Source organism: Urocampus carinirostris, chromosome 16 (genome assembly GCF_059441175.1).
Source record: "Urocampus carinirostris isolate Australia breed hairy pipefish chromosome 16, RoL_Ucar_1.0, whole genome shotgun sequence".
In the NCBI taxonomy this organism is placed as follows: Eukaryota; Metazoa; Chordata; class Actinopteri; order Syngnathiformes; family Syngnathidae; genus Urocampus; species Urocampus carinirostris.
Genome location: NC_142364.1, coordinates 8,607,397 through 8,629,905, shown reverse-complemented (window position 1 = coordinate 8,629,905; position 22,509 = coordinate 8,607,397). Strand labels below are relative to the sequence as shown.

General features: G+C 41.5%; 1 protein-coding gene across 1 annotated transcript in view; it reads right to left on the bottom strand.

The window, feature by feature from the left end:
* Positions 1-18,632, bottom strand: part of sgsm1b (small G protein signaling modulator 1b) — a 30,179-nt gene extending 11,547 nt beyond the window's left edge. The window contains exons 1-20 of the mRNA XM_088355938.1: positions 18,488-18,632; positions 18,363-18,406; positions 14,431-14,506; positions 10,975-11,137; positions 8,859-9,011; positions 8,716-8,783; positions 6,488-6,630; positions 6,291-6,422; positions 5,094-5,218; positions 4,955-5,022; positions 4,110-4,273; positions 3,911-4,040; positions 3,714-3,840; positions 3,589-3,653; positions 3,372-3,517; positions 2,632-2,760; positions 2,385-2,561; positions 2,236-2,304; positions 1,050-2,132; positions 825-949 (exon numbers count right to left, since the gene is read on the bottom strand). Coding sequence (XP_088212064.1) covers positions 825-949; positions 1,050-2,132; positions 2,236-2,304; positions 2,385-2,561; positions 2,632-2,760; positions 3,372-3,517; positions 3,589-3,653; positions 3,714-3,840; positions 3,911-4,040; positions 4,110-4,273; positions 4,955-5,022; positions 5,094-5,218; positions 6,291-6,422; positions 6,488-6,630; positions 8,716-8,783; positions 8,859-9,011; positions 10,975-11,137; positions 14,431-14,506; positions 18,363-18,406; positions 18,488-18,494 — 3,194 coding nt within the window. The 5' untranslated portion in view covers positions 18,495-18,632. The remainder of the gene's footprint in view (positions 1-824; positions 950-1,049; positions 2,133-2,235; positions 2,305-2,384; positions 2,562-2,631; positions 2,761-3,371; positions 3,518-3,588; positions 3,654-3,713; positions 3,841-3,910; positions 4,041-4,109; positions 4,274-4,954; positions 5,023-5,093; positions 5,219-6,290; positions 6,423-6,487; positions 6,631-8,715; positions 8,784-8,858; positions 9,012-10,974; positions 11,138-14,430; positions 14,507-18,362; positions 18,407-18,487) is intronic.
* Between the last annotated feature and the right edge of the window lie 3,877 nt (positions 18,633-22,509).

Sequence of the window (22,509 nt, the reverse complement as noted above, 5' to 3'; positions counted from 1 at the left end):
ACTTTGATGACGTCAGTTATAAATAGGAAGATGAGGACGGTTTACCGTGATTACTACAAGTACGGTACGTTTTTTTCACAGTGCCGTTTACTGTGTTGCGAGCGTGTTGCTAGTATCGTTTTGCTACCCTTCACAGGCACGGTTTGGGATGAAATTTATAATATTATTATTAAAGCTTTGAAAACTCTCTCGGTGTACCGTCTTTCTTTGTAAAGATGTGTAACCATTTATAATATGTAACTGCAACTGTATATTTTTGTAATGTATATATTTTAGAGACTTATTCTGATATGTTTTCCACGGGCGAATCAAAAAGAAGGGGCGAAAACAACGGGGGCTGACGGGAAGTGGAGTAAAGGTGAGACGTGTTTGTGAACGCGGCCGACAATAGTGGATATATATTTTTCCCACCCTTTCCTTTGGAAATATACATTTTCAACGGGACCCGGACTCTGCAGGTCTGCATCAAACCTTAAGTACCGGTATCATTTTCCGTTCATTTTGCCGGCTGTGGTTTTTGGACCGTGTACTTTGTATTCAGTTGAAATCGCGGGACTCAAAGTCGGGTCTGGGTTAAAATTGTGATTGTGTTACATGTTTTAATGTGGGCGCATGCGGCTTATATACAGGTGCGCCTTGTGTAAGTACAAAAGCTGTTATCCTCTTAAAATGTGGTGGGTGCGGCTTATAATCAGGTGCGCTCTATAGTCCGGAATTTATTATAATCAGGGGCGCTCTATCGTCCGGAATTTACGGTACAAAGAATTACAATTCACTCTCAAGGACAGCCTGTTCAACTGTGACTGCACTGTTGTCTAGGTTACCTGCACATAATATTCCTCAGCTTGTTCAGGTTTTCCGGAGTGAAGTACCAGTACGTCCGGTCACAACGTCTGACGTCCTTGTCAATGCGATGCAAGTTGATGAGATACATGTCCATGGTTTCTTGCTGCCAATGGAATTACAGAGGTCAGTAGTTTTAGGTAGCTTTATCATACAGGATGCTTGACCATGGAAGATACCATAGTACGAATGGTATTTACACTTACAGTGTATTCGTGTTGAGCTGAGTAGTTCTCCTTTTTGGATTCTACTACAACCTCAGCCGATTCAAGCACCGCAAACTCATTCTCCGCATCAGGCTCGTCTTCTGACATCCCTAAGTCGGTATCCTCTGGACTAGTATTGGAACCAGTGTCCAGTGCCGGATCCTGGACAAGGTCGTCACGTGCAGGCTTTGCCCTGCGAGCCAGACATGCAGGTGGGGCCGCAAGAACCGTCAGGGGCCTGGTGTTCAGTTCCTGGAGGTTGAGGCAGGCCACCCCGGCGGGAATGTCCTCCATCTCCAGAGCAGAGTGAGAGTCATCAGAGTCAGGACTCTGCCTGGTATGGGACGATAGAGAAAAGCTCCCGCGGGATGCCGACTGGAGAGCGTCAAGCACTTGTCTAACTGGTGACACGTTTCTGGCTTCTGACGATCCTGAATTTGCTGACTCGGCGTTGTCTACTTCAGACAGACAGGCGGCCAACAATTGCGATCGCAGGATGTCAATTGCCTCTGTTTTGTCAGAACAGCCTCTCTCAATTGTTTCAAGGTGATTTTTTTCAGACAAGTCTTTGTCTTGAACTTGTCCATTTTGTGCTTGAAGAGTTTGACCGAGGGGTGGCGCTTGGAAATACTCATTTTGAATCTCTGTTTCCAGTCTAAGAACATTGATATTTTCTGGTGGAACCCTTGGGTCAATGATTGTCGTCTTTTCATGATTCTCTTTGACTCCTGGGGGTTCAATTATCCCAGCAGTTTCTTTACTCTCTGCCTTGTCACTACTTAAGAGACGGTCATTTGGCACGGACTCAAGTACGTCAACGCGGTCTGACAGTGACTCATTTGTCGATAGCTCACTCAAGATGTCCGATGCCTTAACAGACTGCTGAGGGTTTTCGGGCGCAATAACCGGCTCCATTAGAAGAAGGAAGCTATCGCAAGCTGATGATTCTGACGTATCCGCGCAAGGAAGCTTGATGGACTCAGAAGGTCCCACTGAGATGACCATGACTGGACTTTTGTGCTCTATTTGGTCACCTTCAGGACCCATCTCCATAGGTTCTGTAGTATCAACTGAGGCAAAGACCTACAAATTGGAGAAATGTAAGATGTTACTGCCTGCTTGAAATGAGCATGGAATTGATCAGTTTTTCGAGCCGCTATTTTAGTTTTCTCCAATATAATTTTACCGGTGCATTGCTGCTGGAGTCACTCTGTGACTGTGTGTTCTGCGGATCAGAGCTGCTGCATAGTGAAGACTGGAGTGATTAGACAGGAAAGCAGAACTACAAGTTAGAGAGTTTCTCAAGTTCCCTTTTAAACTACGATGTCAACTTACATCTGTGCTAATGGTGGAATCCCGTTCCACTACTGGAGCCTGCTCGACACTGGTGCCGGATGAACACCTGGCGAGGGCCTCGGCGTGTCTCTCCCGTTCCCTCTGTTGCACGATGGCCTCGCAGCCTTGCCATTCCTTCATGGTCTGCTCGTACATGAGGCGCATCTGTTTATCGACCTAGAACAGCAAAAAATGTTCTAAAAATGACCAACGTCCAGGATTTGCTAAAAAAACAGAGCAAAAATACCTCCAGCCTGCATTTCTCAGTCATCGTGAACCGGTAGTGGCCTAAAAGGAAGGGCCAGACTTCTTTGCGCAGTGAAGGTGCCACGCCTCCAAAATAGACTAGCCTGTAGATCTCAAGCTCTTCATAAGCCTAAAAATGTGTTCAGTTTATTCAACTAGAAGTGACATTCGAAACGTTTGTGCAGTTGCCAAAGCGGGGTACACATACACATTAGCCCCCTTTCCAACTTTTAGAAGAGTTTGTGCATGTACAGGGGTACGTATTTTTCTGGATGGGCTTTCCACCCAAGACTTAGTTCCTCAGAAAAACGCACCTGTTTCTTCCAACTATCACCTATCCATTCTGGTCTTCTGTATAGCACCTTGAACCACTCATAGAGTGAGGGTTGCGCTGATCAAAACAGGCTGGTAGGTCAAATTTTGGGGTGTGTCGGGACTTGAGAAAAACTTTTTGTGGAATGACAAAGTGTACCAGCAAATTTTGTGTTCTGCATCTTGTATTTTTTCTCAAATAATATATTCGGAACTATAGGACAGGGAGGACATGAAAACGTGGGACTTGCATACCTGCATATACTTCAGGTTTGTGGTAAAGGACTTATTGGTCCGCAATATTCGTGGGCTACTTGATGGAAAGGGGGCTCAATGTCTATTGGGTTCATCATTGGGTTACTTGAAGGTTTCTATTGTATTTTCTGCTTAGGAGACCAAAACATTGAAAAAAGATTGTGTAACTCTCACAGAACGGTCCCGGAGTAATTTGGCCCAGACGTCAGCAGAGAGTCCACCCTGTGCAGCCAAAGGTATGTCAGGGAAGACTATCGTGGTTTTGACCAGATCGGAGAGGTGGGTGCGGACTGTGGACAAGTGACGGCAGTACGCCAGCCCTGAGTGGTTAGAAAAACTTCTAAAAGAACTGTTGTGGTCAATAAATGACTGAGGCGAAGTTTGCGCTCACATCCGTAGAATGCACGAGAGATGATCTGGTATCTCATGGTGTCACATAGGAGCCTTAGAGGAGCCCTGGTAGGATAAACGTAGTGAGAACTGCTACAATGTGCTTACGAGAATCATGGATCACACCTTTCCTGGCTGCAGCCGCTGGGCAGAGAGCTATCAGATGATTCTGTTTGTGAGCAGGAGGAGCCAGAGGACTTTCTGGGTGTGGCTTGCCACAGGTTCATACTCTGGTCCATCAGTTCTAAAGGCACTGTAAAGAAAGGTTGTTGTGGTTTTACTTCCAGTAATTGATTTTAGAAAATTTGAGTCTGGTCACTTACTGAACTCCATCTGGTTACCAGGAAAAAGGATCCGAAAGACGTAATCGGTCGCCTCGTCATCCTCTTTATCAGACACCGAGTCGCACGAGCTATGCGGGCTCCTCCTGCGCAATTTGGGGAAAACCTTTCCCTGTAAATAAAAACAAAACCTCGAATCTGTCCAATTCATAAATATCGTACATCCGTAACGAAGGCGGACCTTTCCCCTCTGATTCCAAAGCGGAGGTTCCAGCTGGCCATGAGGAAGAAGGCCTGTCTCCAAGCAGGTTAGAAACTGGAGCAGGTGGCCTCCTTTTGGGAAGTGCAAAGGGGGCCTCTGGATGCCATCCTGGCTCACCAACACCAAAGTTCCTCCACAGTTCACTAGAATAAAAATATTCAAGTTTTAGTCAGTGTTCTGGTTGCCAACGTCCCTGCGTCCTAGACGTATCATTTTTGCTGGGGACGCATAGTCTCGAATCAGCGCGCGTCCTTTTTGCCACAAAATTGTCATTATTACCCGATTACTTTTTTTTAACAAAGATTTACTGCACTCTAAACTTTTCGTCAGGCAGATCCGCCATTGTTGTTTTGGTCTCGCGGTTCGAGTTTTCGTCTACACGCCGATCTCGGCCAACGAGACCTCGTTGTGTAGTGAAAGGAAGCCCGTCTTTTTTTAGAGACCCGGCTTTTTTGGCTCAACTCATTAAAAAGAGCCGGCTCTCAAACGGCTCACTTGCTTTGATGATTGATATTACGAATTATTAAAAAAAAATGATAGGTTTGTGGTTATCCTTTTAATCGGTATATTACCAACAATAATTTGATGCAGAAAATGAATTCATCATTTGATGATTAAAACTGAATGAATATATAAATTTATATTTTATATTTGTCGCCGATTTACGATTTCAACCTCGATAACACTAAATTTTGGGGACCCATAGATCTCTGTTGGGACCCATAGATTTTTGAGCATGCGAGTCCCCGGGACCCATCACTTTTCACAGCTCAAATGAACGCTGGTTAGTAGAAAATAACAAAACAAGCTCAGGAATGAATTACCTTGCTGGTGACAATGGAGATATACAATCTCCTCCAAGCGAATGGTCATGGCATAATCCCAGTAGACACTGTCAGAACAGTAAACAATATTCTGAATATTTTTTTTGCCCCTCTTAAAACAATTCACAGTCACTCCGACCTCCTCTCGGATTCCAGCTCCCCAACATTGCCATTCATCAGCTGATTGGGCGTCCACTTGAGTGTCATTAGCTCCCCTGTTTGATGCAGTGAAAGGTACCCTGGTATGGCCTCCATGTCGTCCCTCTGTTAAAAACAACCCCCGTGAGGTAATGTAAATAAAGTAAGTCTACTTCATTAGAATTTCTCTTATCTGTTCTTTACTTGAGTACCGTATTTTCCGCACTATAAGGCGCACCGGGTTATAGGGCGCACCCCCAAAAAATAGTTTTTGGTCCTATATTTTCCATACATAAGGCGCACCGGATTATAAGGCGCTACAATGGGAACGTCGACAAAACAGTCAGATAGTTCAGTCAAACTCATTACCCAATTAACATTCCCAAAGCTTGCAAAGAAGCAAATACGTGTCGTAGACATGTGCGGATGCGGTATCCGTACGATGTCACCAAACAAACATTTCTTAGTTTGCATTTTATTTTTTGCTGGCAACTGTGTGGACAGCAAAGTAAGAATTTTATTGTGCAGGGAAACGGGGTTCTTTACTGTGCATATGACAATCAACACTTTGAATTGAATTGAGTTTAAAAATAGACTCATCACAGAAACATCAAGATCGCTCTAAAACAAGATACCGGGAAAATATAAAGCTGCATAGCTCACCTAAGTTCTCTTGCAGCCATCACGTTCAATAATGAAACGTAACCATGGTCTTCTTACAACCGTGAGTGTAGTAAATCCAGGAGAGTCAAATATTTACAAATACAGAATAGTAAAAAATGTTTTCTTTATGCCGTAGTGCAACCCAACGTGTGATTCACATTCATCTTTTTCGGCCAATTGCAGGCTTTGTTTAGCCCCTTTAGCCTATGCGAGCCTGTAAATGATAAAAAGGATCCGCCCCTTCTTTACCTCCGAATAACTTTAGCCAATAGTGACTGATTCAAATGATGATTGACACATTGGTTAGGAAATGAAACGCCGGTATATAAATCCCAGCATACACCGCAGACTACTTGGCCTTCGGGGGAAAATCTAGTCGGCGGCTGCTTGTCTTAGTTGCAAGACTTTGCGACTTAATATTGATCCGTATATAAGGCGCACTGTATTATAAGGCGCACGGTCAGCTTTTGAAAAAAATAAAGGCTTTTAGGTGCGCCTTATAGTGCGGAAAATACGGTACTTAGACCTGACGTACCGGCTGCACTAGGACATTGTTCTTGCCAAACAGCAGCGTGGCTCTAGAGTTCTGGTGCAGCGATTCCACGTACTCTCTCGCCCACACAAGAGGCCGATCGTCCATGCTGCCACTTGACTGCCTCTTTTGAATCTGAGCGATAGCAAAGGAAGATTCAATATTCAATCGAAATTCACTTGCAGTAGGTACTAACTCACCAGGGCGGGCCTCCTGGAGGGAGAGTCCTGCCGACAATGACCGCTGTGGATCCGGTGCCTCTGCACAAGTTCGTCAGCTGATGGGTCTGTCCAGAAATGGTCGGCGGTCTTGACTTGTGTGTATTCCAAAGCACAGGGACCGACTGGTAGAAGAAATAAAAGCCCCAGTGTTTTCAAAAGTTTCGACTCATGGATACGATAATAGCATCATGGGCGCTGCCGCGAGCGGCAGCCTTTCCAGCAGCTCCGTGTTATTTCACACTTTTTGTGATTTATTGTTTTAAGTGTCTGCTTCTATCTTCTGTGTTTTTCGTCCTGTTTGACAACTACGCTTTGGATGACTTTCTATCCTATAGTTTGGGGTTTTAACGCACAAAAATGCGTTTATTCGAGGAATCAACTCCTTACCCTGAAGAATTCTCGTGCCGGCTTGATGAGGGGGCCCTATCGTGGATGCTAAGGCTAAGCGGCTAGCGGCGTTATAAGTCTTCGGTACCGTCCGTAATCAAGGTAAATGTGAGCTCTCTACCAAATAAGACCAGGGTTGGGTAGGGTTACTTTAACTTGATTACTTTCAATTACTTTTGGATTACTCCAATAACAAATATGCTAATAAAAGACAAAAGAAACTAAATATGAATCAAATGACTAAATTTTCAGGCTTGGGGAGTAACGGAATACATGGAACGGCAAAAATGATGTTCATTTTGTTTCTGTCGCATTTTATTTTAGTTTTGCCGGAGATCAAAGAGATCAAAGCCAGGAGAGAAAGCTTACCACGTGTTGTGAGTCATCATTTTATTCATATTTAGTTTCTTTTGTCTTTTTTTAGCATATATGGTATTGGAGTAATCCAAAAGTAATTGAAAGTAATCAAGTTAAAGTAACCCTACCCAACCCTGAATAAGACCGACAAACTGGCTGTGCTGGTGAAAAACATCAAAGCGTACAGGGAGTGCAGTTTGCTGTGTTTTACGGAAACGTGGCTCACGTCTAGCATCCCTAACGCTAACGTGGAGCTACCTGGAGTTGTCCGGAGCTACCCGGCTTCAGCGCTGTTAGACAGGGACACAAAAGTCTACGGGAAGCGGAGAGGGGGTGGACTCGCTATCTACGTGAACACGAGGTGGTGTAACCCTGGGCACAAAGATTTACATCTGCTGCAGGGACGTCGAACATTTGGCCTAGCGCACAGGTGTCAAATAGGCGGCCCGCGGGCCACATCAGGCCCGCTAAGGGATTGAATCCGGCCCGCGAGACAACACTCAGAGAAGCGCAAGAGAAAAACAAGCTGCAGGTTGAAATATATAAACTTGATGTTGCCAAAGCCAGGTGCCTCGAACAAAGACACTGTACAGTACTTGTATTTCTCTCTCTCTCTCTCTCACTCTCTCTCTCTCTCTCTCTCTCTCTTCCACCCCTTTTTTCTCTCCCTCTCTGTCTCTGTCTTTTTCACTCTCTGTGTCTCTCTTTTTCTCTCACTTTGTTGCTCTTTGTCTCTTTCTCTCTCTGTGTCTTTTAACCTCTTTTGTTCTAACTTTCTTTTTTCCTTTTCTCTCTTTTCTCTTCCTCTCTTCCTACCCTTTGCGCTTTCTTTTCTCTTTTCTCTCCTTCTGTCTTTCTATTTCTCTTTGGATTTCTTTCTTCCTCTCCCTTTCTGTTCCCCCTCTCTCACAATTTATCTCACGCTCTCTCCCTCTCTCTCTTTCTTTGTCCAACCCTCTCTCCTTTTCCCTCCCTCTTTCTCTTATTTCTTTATCTCTCTTTTTCGTTCTCTTTAATCTACTAGTCTGGCCCCCGACAGAATGTTTGTTCTATCATGTGGCCCCCGAGTTAAAATGAGTTTGACACCCCTGGCCTAGCATGTGATGTCATCCACTCTGCTGTTGCTAAACTACAACACAGCACCCCGAGGCCATCCTGTTAATCTGTTAATAATCAACAAAAGGATACTGCTGGAAGTGTGAATTTCCCTACGGGGATGAATAAAGTATCCTATCTATCTATCTATCTATCTATCTATCTATCTATCTATCTATCTATCTATCTATCTATCTATCTATCTATCTATCTATCTATCTATCTATCTATCTATCTATCTATCTATCTATCTATCTATCTATCTATCTATCTATCTATCTATCTATCTATCTATCTATCTATCTATCTATCTATCTATCTATCTATCTATCTATCTATTTTCCATAGAATATCCATGTACCAATTACCCAAAAGCGATGCAAGAATCTGTCCATCCACAGGATCCATCAACATAGCTTCTTTCTCATAAAATGTACTACAGGAAGATGCAAAACAAATTATTTAGATTTTAAGAGATGGATCTTGATAAGGTAAGGATTCACATACATACCTGGAATTCTCTACTAAATACAGAATGATCTTATCCAGGAGCTTCTCTAGCAGAGCAGTTCGGATCCATAAGTGTTTGAGCGCTTGAGGCGGGAGGTTCTTCAATTTGGATTGCCGATTGCGCTCGTTGCCTTGTGAGGAATTGTTTTGTTTGCTGGAACACAGGTGAAAAAAAAACTGAGCTTCTCAACCTGGCGGGCCGGGGCTGTTTACGACCCGGATGATGATATTATTTGAACCTGGTGGCCATTCTGATAAGGTTCTTGTAAACTCATTTTGAGTTTTGCAATTGAGCCTCGAAAAATTTGTGTATGAGTAAGGTTTTAGACCAGGGGTGTCAAACAGGCGGCCCGTGGGCCAGATCAGGTCCGCTAAGGGATTGAATCCGGCCCGCGAGACAACGCTCAGAGAAGCGCAAGAGAAAAACAAGGTTGAAATATTTCCACTTGATGTTGCTAAAGCCAGGTGCCTCTCACAAAGACGCTGTACTTGTATTTCTTTCTCTCTCTCTCTTTCTGTGTCTCTCTCTTTCCCTCCCTTTTTCTCTCATTCTCGGTCTCTTTTTCTCTTCCTTTGTACCTCTTTGTCTCTTTCTCTGTTTCTTTTAATCTTCTTATGCTCTCTCTTCCTTTTTTATTTTTCTCTTTGCTCTTTCTCTCACTCACTTTCCCTTCTCTCTTTCTCCCCTTCTCTGTTTCTTTTCTTCTCTTTTGTTTCCTTCTTTCTTTCTCCCTTTCTATTGATTTCTCTTTGGATTTTTTTCTTTCTCTTTCTCCCCCTCTCTCTCACTATTTCTCTTTTTCTCATGATCTCTTGCTCTCACTCTCTTTTCTCTCTCTCTTTCTCCCTTTCTCTTTTTCTTTGTCTCACCCTTTCTCTTTTTACCTCTTTCTCTTATTTTTTTCTCTCTTTTTCTTTCTCTCTTATCTACTAGTCCGGCCCCCGAGAGAAAGTTTGTTCTATCAAGTGGCCCCAGAGTTAAAATGAGTTTGACACCCCTGTTTTAGACTTTAAATTCAACTCGAATAGCGGGGGTCAGCACTCATCAACAAGAGAAACAATAGCTTGGAGGTTAAAAATGGGAATACAGTGGCTAACAAAACAATATTGCAAATTTATGCCACTTTTATTATATCTATATTTAAGGAACACTGAACTACCTTAACCCTAACCTAACCCATTATCCCCCTTAACCCCTAACCCGACCATCTGACCCTTAACTCTAATCCTACTTAAGTGTCATCTCTAACCCTTTAAACCAAACCCTATAACTCTAACCCAAACTTAACTCTAACCCTCACCAGTGTCTGAAACTCATGAGAAAAAGTTAGTGGACACCAGGGCAGACAACTCTGAAAAGTTGCCTGCCCCATTTTTCACAACTTGAAACACAAAAAGACAACTAATCGCAAAAAAAAACATTGTTGTAAAGTATTAAGGATTGATAATCAGAATATATAACAGAACAACTCTTTAAAATTAAGTTTATTATAAATCTACTCATAACATTCATTGTATGCATACGACTTCGCTGTTTTCCATCTGCCATCAGTATGTACCTGTATTTACTCCTCTTCATTCTCTCAATGTTTGCTTTCCGTCCCTGCTACAAGCCACGTGAACTCCTCTTTCCACGATACTTTTAACGTACGTTTACATTTTAAAGCGTCATAAATTTGGTTAGCTTCTTTTGAATCCTTCTTCTGGGGCTGAGGTTTTGGCTTGATTCCTAACTACTTATCCATTTTCCTTGCGTTCTCTGAGCGTCTACTTTGGAAAATGATATGCAAATGCTAGTCTTTATAACGCTCGGGAAAGTTCGGAAGCAGGAAGTTATTCGATGCAGGCTTCTGATTGGCTGCCGAGTATGCAAATTGCCAAACGAACCAAAATTCTGAAATTTCCAAACCGGACAAAGATATCGAAATGGGAATAAAGCAAACGTTTAATTTGCACGCCCCGGGTGTCTGAGCAGATGTTATTCCAGACACTGCCCACACCCCTGACACTAACCCAAACAACTGAACATCCAACCCCTAACTCAAACCCATAGCCCTAACCCCAAACCCCCAGTCCCCTAACCCTATGTAATCTACTCACACTTCCTCAAACCTCACCTGTTTTCTAAAAGTTGCTCAATTTCTTGGACCTTGCGACACAGCTGCTCGGCAGGCGTGAAGCTTTTGGCCACTTTCATGAAAAGCGCCGCCACCTTGTTGCTGCACAGCAGTCCGGCGATTCGGCGCTTCAGCCCGTGCAACACGCAGGCCTCCACCACAGCTGAGCACACACAGACATAACTTCATCACTTCAGCGGTCACATAAGGGAAACCAAGTTACGTGCTTGATTTTGAAACCGCACATCAAAACAAAACACAAGAACCAGGTGGAAGGGAAGCACAGGTGGCACAATGGACCAAAACACCGTTGCTAGGATATGGGGGAAGGGAAACACACACCTCACTTCTGGTTAGCATCAACACCTCCTAGTCCATAAAATCCTTACCTGGCCCACCTTTAGCAATGGTTACTCACCTTAATTCTTATAAGTCTCAAACTCACTTTACTGAGCTGGCTACCGGAGTTAGGGTTTGGGTGAGGTTGCACCAATATCTCCAATATCTTTTTTTGTCCTATGCAAAATGGTCTAATGGTCTGCATTTATACAGGAATTTAATATTAAAATGTACCGTTTACCAAATTGTTCGAATATCTGACTCCAATAACCAAACACAACCTGCATTCTCCTAACAATGCGGGCTCATTTCTTGATGGAAAAGATAATAATAATAATAATAATAATTTCCTTTGTATTGTCATTCTTTGTAACAATGTACACAGAACGAAATGTCGATACACCTGACCCGTTGTAGCGAGTCGATGCAGCCGCAGTCAGAGGGCGCCGCCATTATACCAATTAGGTATGTCTCGGTCGAGGCGCGAACCAGCGACCTCCCAGTCTCAAAGCGGGCACACTACCATTTAGGCTACTGAGCTGGTGGACAAGAGACCGGCATTTCCACACGGGGGCAGATTTAATTTTTTGAATAATTTAGCTAAGTGAACTCCATCGGATATATGGCCGAATTAGTGTCGCTCGAGTGTCCGTCAAGCCTCCTCTCTTGATTCTTCTGCCTTTCTTCCTCTGCCCACGTTTTTTCCGCAAGCTGGTGTGCCGGCTCCTCCCGTGGGCGTGCCAATGAATAGAATAGAATAGAATATACCTTTATTGTCATTGTTACAAAATGGGTTAACATATTGTGACAACGAAATTGGGCATGACACTCAGGTTTCACACATTCACAGTGAGGTAAAAAACCCAAGAAGGTAAAGGAACAGAGAAGATAAGGTTATAAAACAAGGAGGATAAGGTTATAGTTATAATTTACACAAAATTTACACAAGAAATGTCGGCATGTAGGATGTTACATACAGTTTGGTATCGTAAGGGTTTGTGCAATACGCATTTGGTGCAAAAATGGTCGTCATAGTGCAAAAAAAAGTCAACATATGCATTTGGTGCAAAAATAGTCATCATAGTGCAAAACCCCCACGTGGGGTCCACCCCCTCGCCTCGATGTCTGGAGAAACTCAAAACAGCGGAGCATCCTTCGTCAGAGTCCTGTTGTCAAAAATCCCCAGCCAAAACATTCCGAATTTGGAATAGCATAGCCTGAAGCCCACTCAGTGAAAATCTTCATTGCACTCAATAAATGTAACTTGAATTTTATCGTATAAAATCCTTTATAGTAAAATGTACAAAATCGTTCAACACTTTCCCTTTTACATACACTAATTAACTGATAGCAGTGCCAGCCATGCAAGGCAACTACCCGCTTATTCAGTGTCTTGCCCATGGACACTTTGACATATGACACGGAGGAGCAAGGAATCAGAGAATGATTGTGCCTCAATGACACATAAAACTCATTTGTTATAATCCAAAATAATGACCAAGAACATATGAAATTATTATTAGTTTTTTTAAGTTACACGTTTTTAATGACATCGTTTTTATGGCCCGAATCGAGGCTGACGTGAAACCATCCAAATTAGGAAAAAAAAAAGCATCAATACTATGTAAAGGTAGAGCAGACGTAGTCAGGATCAAAATGGGTCTTAGCCGGGGACAGACAGGAGCAAAAACGGGACAGGTGGGAGTCAGGGTCGAAAAAGGCTTGCCTAGTATATACTGAGGTTCGCAGACAGACTGACAACAGGGAACTGACAGGACAGGGTTCAAATAGTGACAGTGAGCCAATCAGAACCCACGGCAGTTGGCGCCAAATGAGCGGGCACAGGTGAGTCACATCAGTAATCATGACACTTTGTTAATCATTTTCCACCATCTGTTTTTCACCATCCACACTGCCATCACCTTTTTCCAGTTTTGTCCTTGTTTCTGAGGTTTGGTTTTTGCTTCCTGCCTTTGTGTCTACCACGAAATCACAACAATAAACCTTTCATAGAATCAGCTCATTTGTTCAAACTTATAGTCTGTGATGTGTATGCACTCTCTTGGGTCAAACCAGGAAGTTAATAGCGAATCATATAGCAGGGTACATCAATCTCAAAGAGCATTTCAAACTGACGTAGTTGCACCGATATTAAGCTTTCATAAAATGGCAGGAATTCCAAACTTTTGTCTTAATGATCCGAGAATCCGGGTGTTTGAGATCCTTTATGTCACGGTTGCCATGGTGCCCAATTAGCCCCGCTCGTGTGGCGCCAGCTGCGGCTTGTTGAGAGATTGACTTTCTTTCTATATTAAGCTCAACGCTCCCTTGCTTTTTTGTCAGCCCGTCAAAAGAACTTCTGCCCCACAAGCAAGGGTTCTTACTCTAATCCTGGAAGGGGGATACCACATGTGCGGTCCCTTCTCAAGGTTTCTTCATTTTCCCCATGTTGAGGTTTTTTTGAGTTTTTCCTTGCCCTCATGTTGGTTCCAGATCAGGGGATGGTGTAATAATAGTCTGAAAAATAGTCTGTGTAATAACCTGTGAAGCCCTTTGAGACTCTTTGTGATTAAGGGCTATACAAATAAAAATGACGACTTGACTTGACTTGACTCGGCCCTGTTTTCCTGTTGAAATCTTCAGTCCGGTATTGTTCCTGTTTATTTTTGTCTCGTTTAATTTCGGGTTCCAGTTTTTTTTCCGTCTATTTCTGTCCTGTTTATTATTTTCTCCAGTTTTCGTTCCAGTCTAGTTCCTCCTGTTAATTATCGATATCCTGATTTGTTGTCAATCCTGTCTGTCCCTTCCTGTCCGGTATCGACCCCATCTGTCCGATATCAACTCGGGCAATTGGAATCGGTCTCGTCGGTCTCTGACTTCCTGTCCTTCCACGCCAGACCGGCTCCCGAACGTGCATGACTCCCCATTTCCCGTAAAATAAAAGGCTTGTGTGAGAACATCACGCGATTGGGTCCTGTTTCTGTTCTGGTTCTGACACTTTATACAGCAGACGAATTTCAATGGATTGTCATAAAACAGATCAAATAGAAAAAAATGTTGATTTAGTGTTTTCAGGCAAGTTCTCACCACAAAATTCCAAGAAAAGAATTTTCCTACCACAGAATGAAACGATGTGACTGCTGTCTGCGTGCACGAATTTCCTCGTCACCGCCTCTTCCATTATTTGTTTCACCTGTGGAACAGAAGCATCCATGTTTACTCATGGTTTATAGAAAGCTGTCACTCTTACAGCAGGGATTTATAACTTAGCAGTGTGCGTATGCAGTGTTGTATAAGGACAATAAATAAATTCATTCATTCATTTAACATCACTGTGGAGCCAAGGGGAAGTGACATTACTATGACCTTGAAATGTTCTTGGATAGTTCATAGGCACAGAATGTTTGACTCTCATGTTCAAGTTGGATGATTTGGTGTAAAAATGGCTTTTACAGCCTTCAAACAGAATAAAAAAAATTGCTTTGAATGAGGACTTGTTTGTCTTCCAATTGATATTGTACCAGCATTCAAGTAAATATGACTTTTTATTGATTCATTTATTCATTTATTCATTTATTCATTTATTCATTTATTCATTTATTCATTTATTCATTTATTCATTTATTCGTTTATCTATCGATTTATGTATTTATCCATGTTTTTATTTATCTATTTGAATTAAATTCATTTATTCATTCATTCATTTATCCATTTATCTCTTTATCTGTCTATCCATGTATCCATTTATCCATGTATCTATGAATCCATGTATCTTTGTATCTTCGTATCTATTTATCCATTTATCGATTTATTTAACTATTTATCCATGTATCTATTTATCTATTTGAATTAAATTCTTTCATTCATTCATTCATTCATTTATCCATTTATCTATTTATGTATGTATCCATGTATCCGTGTATCCATATATCTATGAATCTATGTATCTATGTATCTATGTATCCATTTATCCATGTATCTATTTATCTATTTGAATTAAATTAATGTATTAATGCATTCATTCATGTATCCATTTATCTATGTATCTATCTATTTATCCATGTATCTTTTTATCCATGTATCTATTTATCTATTTGAATTAATTTCATTCATTCATTCATTGATTCATTCATTCATTCATTCATTCATTCATCAATTCACCCATTTATCTATGTATCCATTTATCTTTGTATCAATGTATCTATTAATCCATGTATCCATTTTTTATCCATGTATCTATTTATCAATTGAATTAAATTAATCACTTCATTCATTCATTCATTCATTCATTCATTTATCCATTCATCTATTCATCTATGTATCCGTTTATCCATGTATCTATGTATCTATTTATCTATTTATGTATCCATTTATCTATTCATCCATATATCTATTTATCCATGTGTCTATTTATCTTTTTGAATAAAATTCATTCATTCATTCATTCATTCATTCATTCATTTGTTCATTCATTTATCCATTTATCAATCGATCTATGTATATATGTATCTATTTTTAATTAATTAATTAATTAATTAAATTATTCATTCATTTATCTATTTATCTATGTATACATTTATCCATTTATCTATCTATTTATGTATCTATTGATCTATGTATCTATCTATCGATCTATTCATCTATTTGAATTAAATTCATTTATTCATTCTTTCATTCATTCACTCATTTACTCCTTTTCTGAAAGGGTAAGGCGTTAAAACAATGATACCGTCAGTCATTAGTCAACAAAAAATAAAACAGACTTTACTCAAAGACACCAGCATTCAGAATAATAAAATGATTCAAGACCCAGTTACAGTATTTATGTAAGACCCCATTTGCATGCTAACGGTTAGCTTGCAACTATGCATATCGGAACACAAACGGTGTTAGTTTAGCATCATGCTAGGTTAGCTTATACGGCTGGGCAACATTGACCAATATGAAATCTCAAGTCTATCAGCCACATTATGACCAATTATGATTTCAATCAAGTTTTACAATAAAGCTCACTCAAAACACGTATTTAAAAACAGTTTAATTAACAAAAATGGTTTACAGTGAAAATGATCGGACAACAATAACTATTTCTGAATCAAATTTTATGCAATGTTAACCCTAACACACCATGCAAACATTTGCAAAAAAAGAAGAAAGAATAGTTTGTTTGTGTCTGGACTGTTCAGTCTAAATTATAAACGGTAAGGTTTCAACTACAGTTTACACTCGTGGTGTTACACCAACTAACCCTATTTTGGCTGTACAACTCTCAGGAATCTTTATATGAAAGCTCATTAAAAATATATGTTCATTGTTGAGGTTCTTTTTAATAAAACCCACAGCACTAACTGTAAACACCTAAAAACGCCAGCCAAGCTACCAAAGCAATTTGATTGGGTGAGCAGTTGGAGTGGGCAGATCTCGGCACACATAGTGGACTCAAGTCAAAACAGGTCACCATTACAACATCCTCAGATCTGAAACCAACATGAGGGATAGGAAAATGTAAGCAAACCTCAGCATGAGAAAAATTAAGTAACCTTAAGAAGGGGTAGCATGTGATGTAATCAGTGGGAATGGATTAGAATACAATAAAATAAGGCAAAAAAATCTATCTACCAAAAGCAACACTTTCTTCAAGAAAATGTGTATATTTTTCATTTGCTGTATTTTGTGACATTTTTCCAAAGGGACTCTGCTCACACCTTGTTTTAAAACCATTATTTATGACAAAAATGACGGGCAAAATAAGCTTTAACGATCTGCGGGAGAGAGGCAAATTTTTGTAATATATTTGTTGCAACACAGGCGTTATCATTTCATCGATTTGATCAAACAAAATGTGCTGAAGTATTAGCTTTGGTCTGCAGAGGAGGTTGTGTTGAATTTTATCTTAAAATTGTCAAGACCCAAATGCGTAGCGTTAACCACAAGTTTATTGATAGAAAAAGTTTGGACAGCGCCCGCGGTCCGGTGCTCGCTGGACGCAAGAAGCAAGCCGCTTACGCAATCGGATCGTGATCCGAATACGGAAGTGGATCTTCTGGAGCGGGAGATGGCGGTGTAGAAGATGGAAAAACAGGTCGACAGCTGGGACGGGAGAGCAAAAACGAGGTCGGGATCAAAAATGGGTCGTAAGCCGGGACGGGAGAGCAAACGTGGTCGGAATCAAAAAACAGGTCAGAGCCGGAGAGAAATGGGGAGATAAGGAACAGACGGGTGGAAAAACGGGTGCAAAAATGGGACAGGCGGGAGTCAGGATCTCTTACAGTCTTACGATCTCTTTTTGTCCCCCCACTACGTCTACTCTCCCGTTCTGGCTTACGACTCGTTTCCGACCACGCTTTGCTCTCCAAGTCCCGGCTACCGACCAGTTTTTCCGTCCCTGACACCGCCATCGCCCGCTACGAAAGATCCACTACCGTGTTCGAATCACAATCCGAATCCGAGAGCGACTTGCCTTCCGCGTCCAGGGAACACTTTCAATAAAACTCGTGGTAAACGTCACGCAATTGGGTCCTGTTTCCGTTCTGCTCCTGACACTGTATAGAGATTGATCAAAAAAAACACAATGTCTTGCTCATTAATACAAATAAAGCTATCAAATGTGATACAATATCTCGCTTTTTGGGGATTTTTCAGTCAAAAACCTCATTTTTTATCCTCACTCGTCAATAAAATGCTAAATAAAACAGCAGCCCCTCCTCGTGAGTATATTTCAGACGCAATGAGTCACAGGTGAGGGGGAAGTACCGTGTTTTCTCTCTTGGGAATAAAACGAAAACACAGGGGATAGAAAAAAACCACGATTCCCCCTTTCTATTCAACACTGTTGCAAAAAAAGAGACTCTTATCCGATACAGACGATCACGTTTATAAGGCGCAGGAGATGGAAAATACTGCGCGCGCGCGCGCTCGCCAGCATCATCAGCACCATCGTCATCACCAGCATCATAGACACAGTTTGCGTTCCTTTTAAGCATCGACGCAGAATTTCGAAGCATCCTTTCGAAAAAAAAGACAAGGTGATAAAAAAAAGCATCACGCACCTCTTTCTTCACACTGCGCAGCAATTTCTGACGAGTCTCCTCTTCTGTCACGACAAAACACAAGACCGCGTGCGTGTGTGTTTAAGAAAGAAGCGAAAACATCAGAGAAAAACGACCAGACTTACCTCCCATGGCTGCAGGTTGCACGCGCGCATGCACGTCTGCCGCCGAGGTCAACGATAATCACGCCCCCCCCACCCAGAGGAAAAAATAAAAACGTACTCAGTGTTCCTTTGCGACTAAATTAAACCTATGTGGTACCTCTCTGTCGACCGACACCCCTTTAAAGGGACAGTGTCCCCCCTCGTCCGGTTATGTGTCATGTTAAGCAGCGCCGTGACCAGACGTGCAACTCAAGAGGGGCGTATCAAATGCATTGGAGGGGTTACAATGATTATTACCAGGGTTGGGTAGGGTTACTTTAACTGGATTACTTTCAATTACTTTTGGATGACTCCAATACCAAATATGCTAATAAAAGACAAAAGAAACTAAATATGAATAAAACGACTCAATTTTGTGCAGGCTTGGGGAGTAACGGAATACATGGAACGGCAAAAATGATGTTGGCAAGCTGTTTGGATTTATTTTCATTTTGTTTCTGTCGCATTTTATGTTCGTTTTGCCGGAGATCAAAGAGATCAAATGTCATGTCCTGGACGGTTGTCATGGCACCCAGCTGGCCCCGCCCCTTGACACCGGCTGAGACGCATTGAACTGATTGCTTGTGGAGCTCCTTTTGGGACTGCCCGTTGCCAGACCATTGCTTAACCTTGAGGAAAACCAGTTCATGTCTATTTGTTCTGAGTAATGCCTAGTTGGTAATTTTGATTACCTTTGAACCTGTTTTTGTTTTGTCCTTGGTCCGTTTGTGTGTTGGACAACTTTTATTTCTCAATTAAAGTGAAAGATCGGCTACGCAAATGAGTTCCGACTTCCTGCTTCCTGGTTCCCTTCTTGACATCAAAGCCAGGAGAGAAAGCTTACCACGTGTTGTGAGTCATCATTTGATTCATATTTAGTTTCTTTTGTCTTTTATTAGCATATTTGGTATTGGAGTCATCCAAAAGTCATTGAAAGTAATCCAGTTAAAGTAACCCTACCCAACCCTGATTATTACCCCCCATGTTTTGTTGCACGACACTGTTTTCCAGTTATTTTTTCGGGGATGTACAGTTTATTATGTAGTTTTGATGTTTTTACACTGAAAGGTCGGTTTAATAGGCGAAAAATTGTCTTTTGTGATATATTTTTCATGTATCTCAAGTTTATATTGTCGTATGGCGGGAGGCAGGAATTAATAAGCTAATGCGTTCCAAACCCAGGTACCTCCTGGTCAAAACATTAAAACAATAAAAATAATATATAGTAAGTATGACTTACGTGTAATATGCAAGTATATGATTAAATAACACTATAAATAAATGTACATGGAAAGGAAAAATTCAATCATATTTAGTTTTGGTGTGACATGAGCTAAGCTGGTACAAGGGAGTTTGTGGGTGGATGCAGAGGAGGGTGGAGACGGAAATTAAGACAGACTTCTATTTGCAACGATTTTTATGCTCCTTATGCCCCCTTGCTTCCTCATCTTAAAATTGTCCTGATCAGTGATCATTTACGGCCACAGCAAGGGTAATGATGCATGTGCCTGCTTCATATTTTCTTTATAACCATAGGCTTTGTTTCCATGGTTATTATCATCTTACCTCGCCCTTTAGCATCACTGCACATCTTGGGACTCAGAGCGCAACAAATTAAAGATTGTTACCTGATGCCCCCAACAACTAGGTGGTTGCTTTGCATGGCTATCGCCGCTATCAGTGTATGAGTGTGTGTGTGAAGGGTAAGTGTGAAGCACATTGTAAAGCGCTTTGAGAGGTCTTCATTGACCTTAAAGGATATAGAAATGCAGACCATTTACCATTTAATAGAAATTTTGTTGCGTTATGTAGGATTTTAGTTTCTGAGTTAAAAAAAAGGTGAAATGAGTTAAAAGTTCACGCCAGAGTGAAAAACAAATGTTATTATAAGTGAGTAGAACAATAGATTTTTCCCCGAAATAGATTGATTTATTTTCGTGCAGAATATTCGATTTTTATTTGGAATACACAGCACGGGGGCACAGTGGTTAGCGCGTGTGCAGCACAGTTCTGAGGTCATGGGTTCAAATCCAGCTACCAGGCTTCCTGTGCGGAGTTTGTATATTCTCCCCGTACTTGTGTGGGTTTCCTCCGGGCACTCCGGTTTCCCCCCACATTCCAAAAACATGCATGTTAGGTTAATTGGCCGGTCCATAGTCCCTAGGTGTGAATGAGCGAGCGAATTGTCTGTCCCTGTGTGCCCTGTGATTGGCTGGCAACTAGTTCAGGGTGTCCCCTGCCCACTAACCGAAGATAGCTGGGATGGGCTCCAGCACCCCCGCGACTCTACTGAGGATAAGTGGTGCGGATAATCGATGGATGGATGGTTAAAAAGGGATATCCAAAATTACCGGTAGTCTTTTTCCTGCTTTTTTGCCTTTTATTTTTTTCTTCTTTAGTTTTTTTTTCAAGCTTTTTAAATCATTTTTTCTTCTTTTCCCTTTTTTTCTTTTTTTTCTTTTTTTCACTAGCTTTTCACTTTTTTTCTTGCTATATTTCTTTCTTCTTTTATTTTCCATTTATTTTTTTCTTTTATCATTTCCTTCTTTTGTTTCTTTTTCCTTGCTTCTTTTTTTCTAGTTTTTTTTTACCTTTTTAGGTTTCCTACTTTTTTCTTCTTTTTCCAATTTTCCTTTTTTCTTTTTCTTCTTTTTTTATCTTCCTCCTTATTCTTGCTTTATTAGTTTTTTTTCGTCTTTTTTCTCTCTTTTTCCCTTTATTATTTTTTTTTTCAAATGGCATATGAATAACCTATATTTTATGTTGATAATGTCTGTCATAATTTTTTGCCCTCATGTAGGTTTTAGATGAGGGGATGGTGTCATAATAGTCTGGAGTTTGCAATAGTCTTTGATCTGTGCAGCCCTTTGAGACTCTTTGTGATTAAGGGCGTCACAAATAAACATGACTTGACTTGACTTGACTTAAATGTTTATTTTTACATTATTGTCTTTTTTTGTTTTATTCTTCCCCTTTGTTGTTGTTTCATGCAGATTGTACATAATTATTGGTAATAGATGGATTAAAGCATCAAAGAAATCAGAAGAGCCGTTTGGGAGCCAGGCCGAAAGAGCCGCTTTTCGAAAAAGAGACGGATCTCCCAGGGGTGGGACTGCTCCCTCCATGGGGACTGAGCAGACAGCGTGTGCGTTGAAAGACGCGTGAGAGTCCACAGAAGTGTCCGCTAAAAAACTCAATGTTATATGCCCAGGCTGCCGTCAGTACTACATCCTCTTTTCTTTGGTTAAATGGACTGCATTTACTGTATATAGCGCTTTATAATGTGCTTTACACTTACCCATTCATACACACACTCCCACACCAATAGGGAGTCAGCCATGCAAGGCGCTTACCTGCTTATCGGGAGAATTAGGGGTCCAGTGTCTGGCCCAAGGACACTGGGCAGAGCGTGTCCGTGGGTGGCCACTGACCACCCCTGCCCCCCCTGGTAACGCCCCTGATTTTAAGTGTGTGTGTGTTCATATACAGTTAAACTGATTACTCGTGGGGTTTTGTGCAGTGTGCAGGCGTTTTAGGTTAAGTGTTGCCTCATTAAGCAGAGTCGTTGCTATTATCATAATGAAGCGGGGCAACAAGGCAGCCACGCGTTGCTTAGGAATTGGCGATGGCAACAGACGGGAGAACTGCACAGAGAGGCATCAAGACAGCCCGGAAAATCATCGGCTGTTCTCTGCCCAGTCTAGAGCTGTGTTTCTCAACTGGTGGGTTGGGACCCAACAGTGGGTCGGAGACCCGTTTTGAGTGGGTTTCGGGCCTTTGCCTTGGCATAAAAAGGCTGGCGTCTGGCGCACTTGCGTCCACCAGGGGGCGCCTAATCAGTTTGTACTTGTATAGGTGTGCCCTAATTAGCATGACCCTTCCTAAGGACATTTTGGACAGCGCCCAGTGTCGGATGACTTTCATTTTTCACTTTTATTTTTAACCAATAACTATCACCGTCACTGTTTCCAGTTTCATCCTGCTTTGCGAGGTTTTTTGTTTTT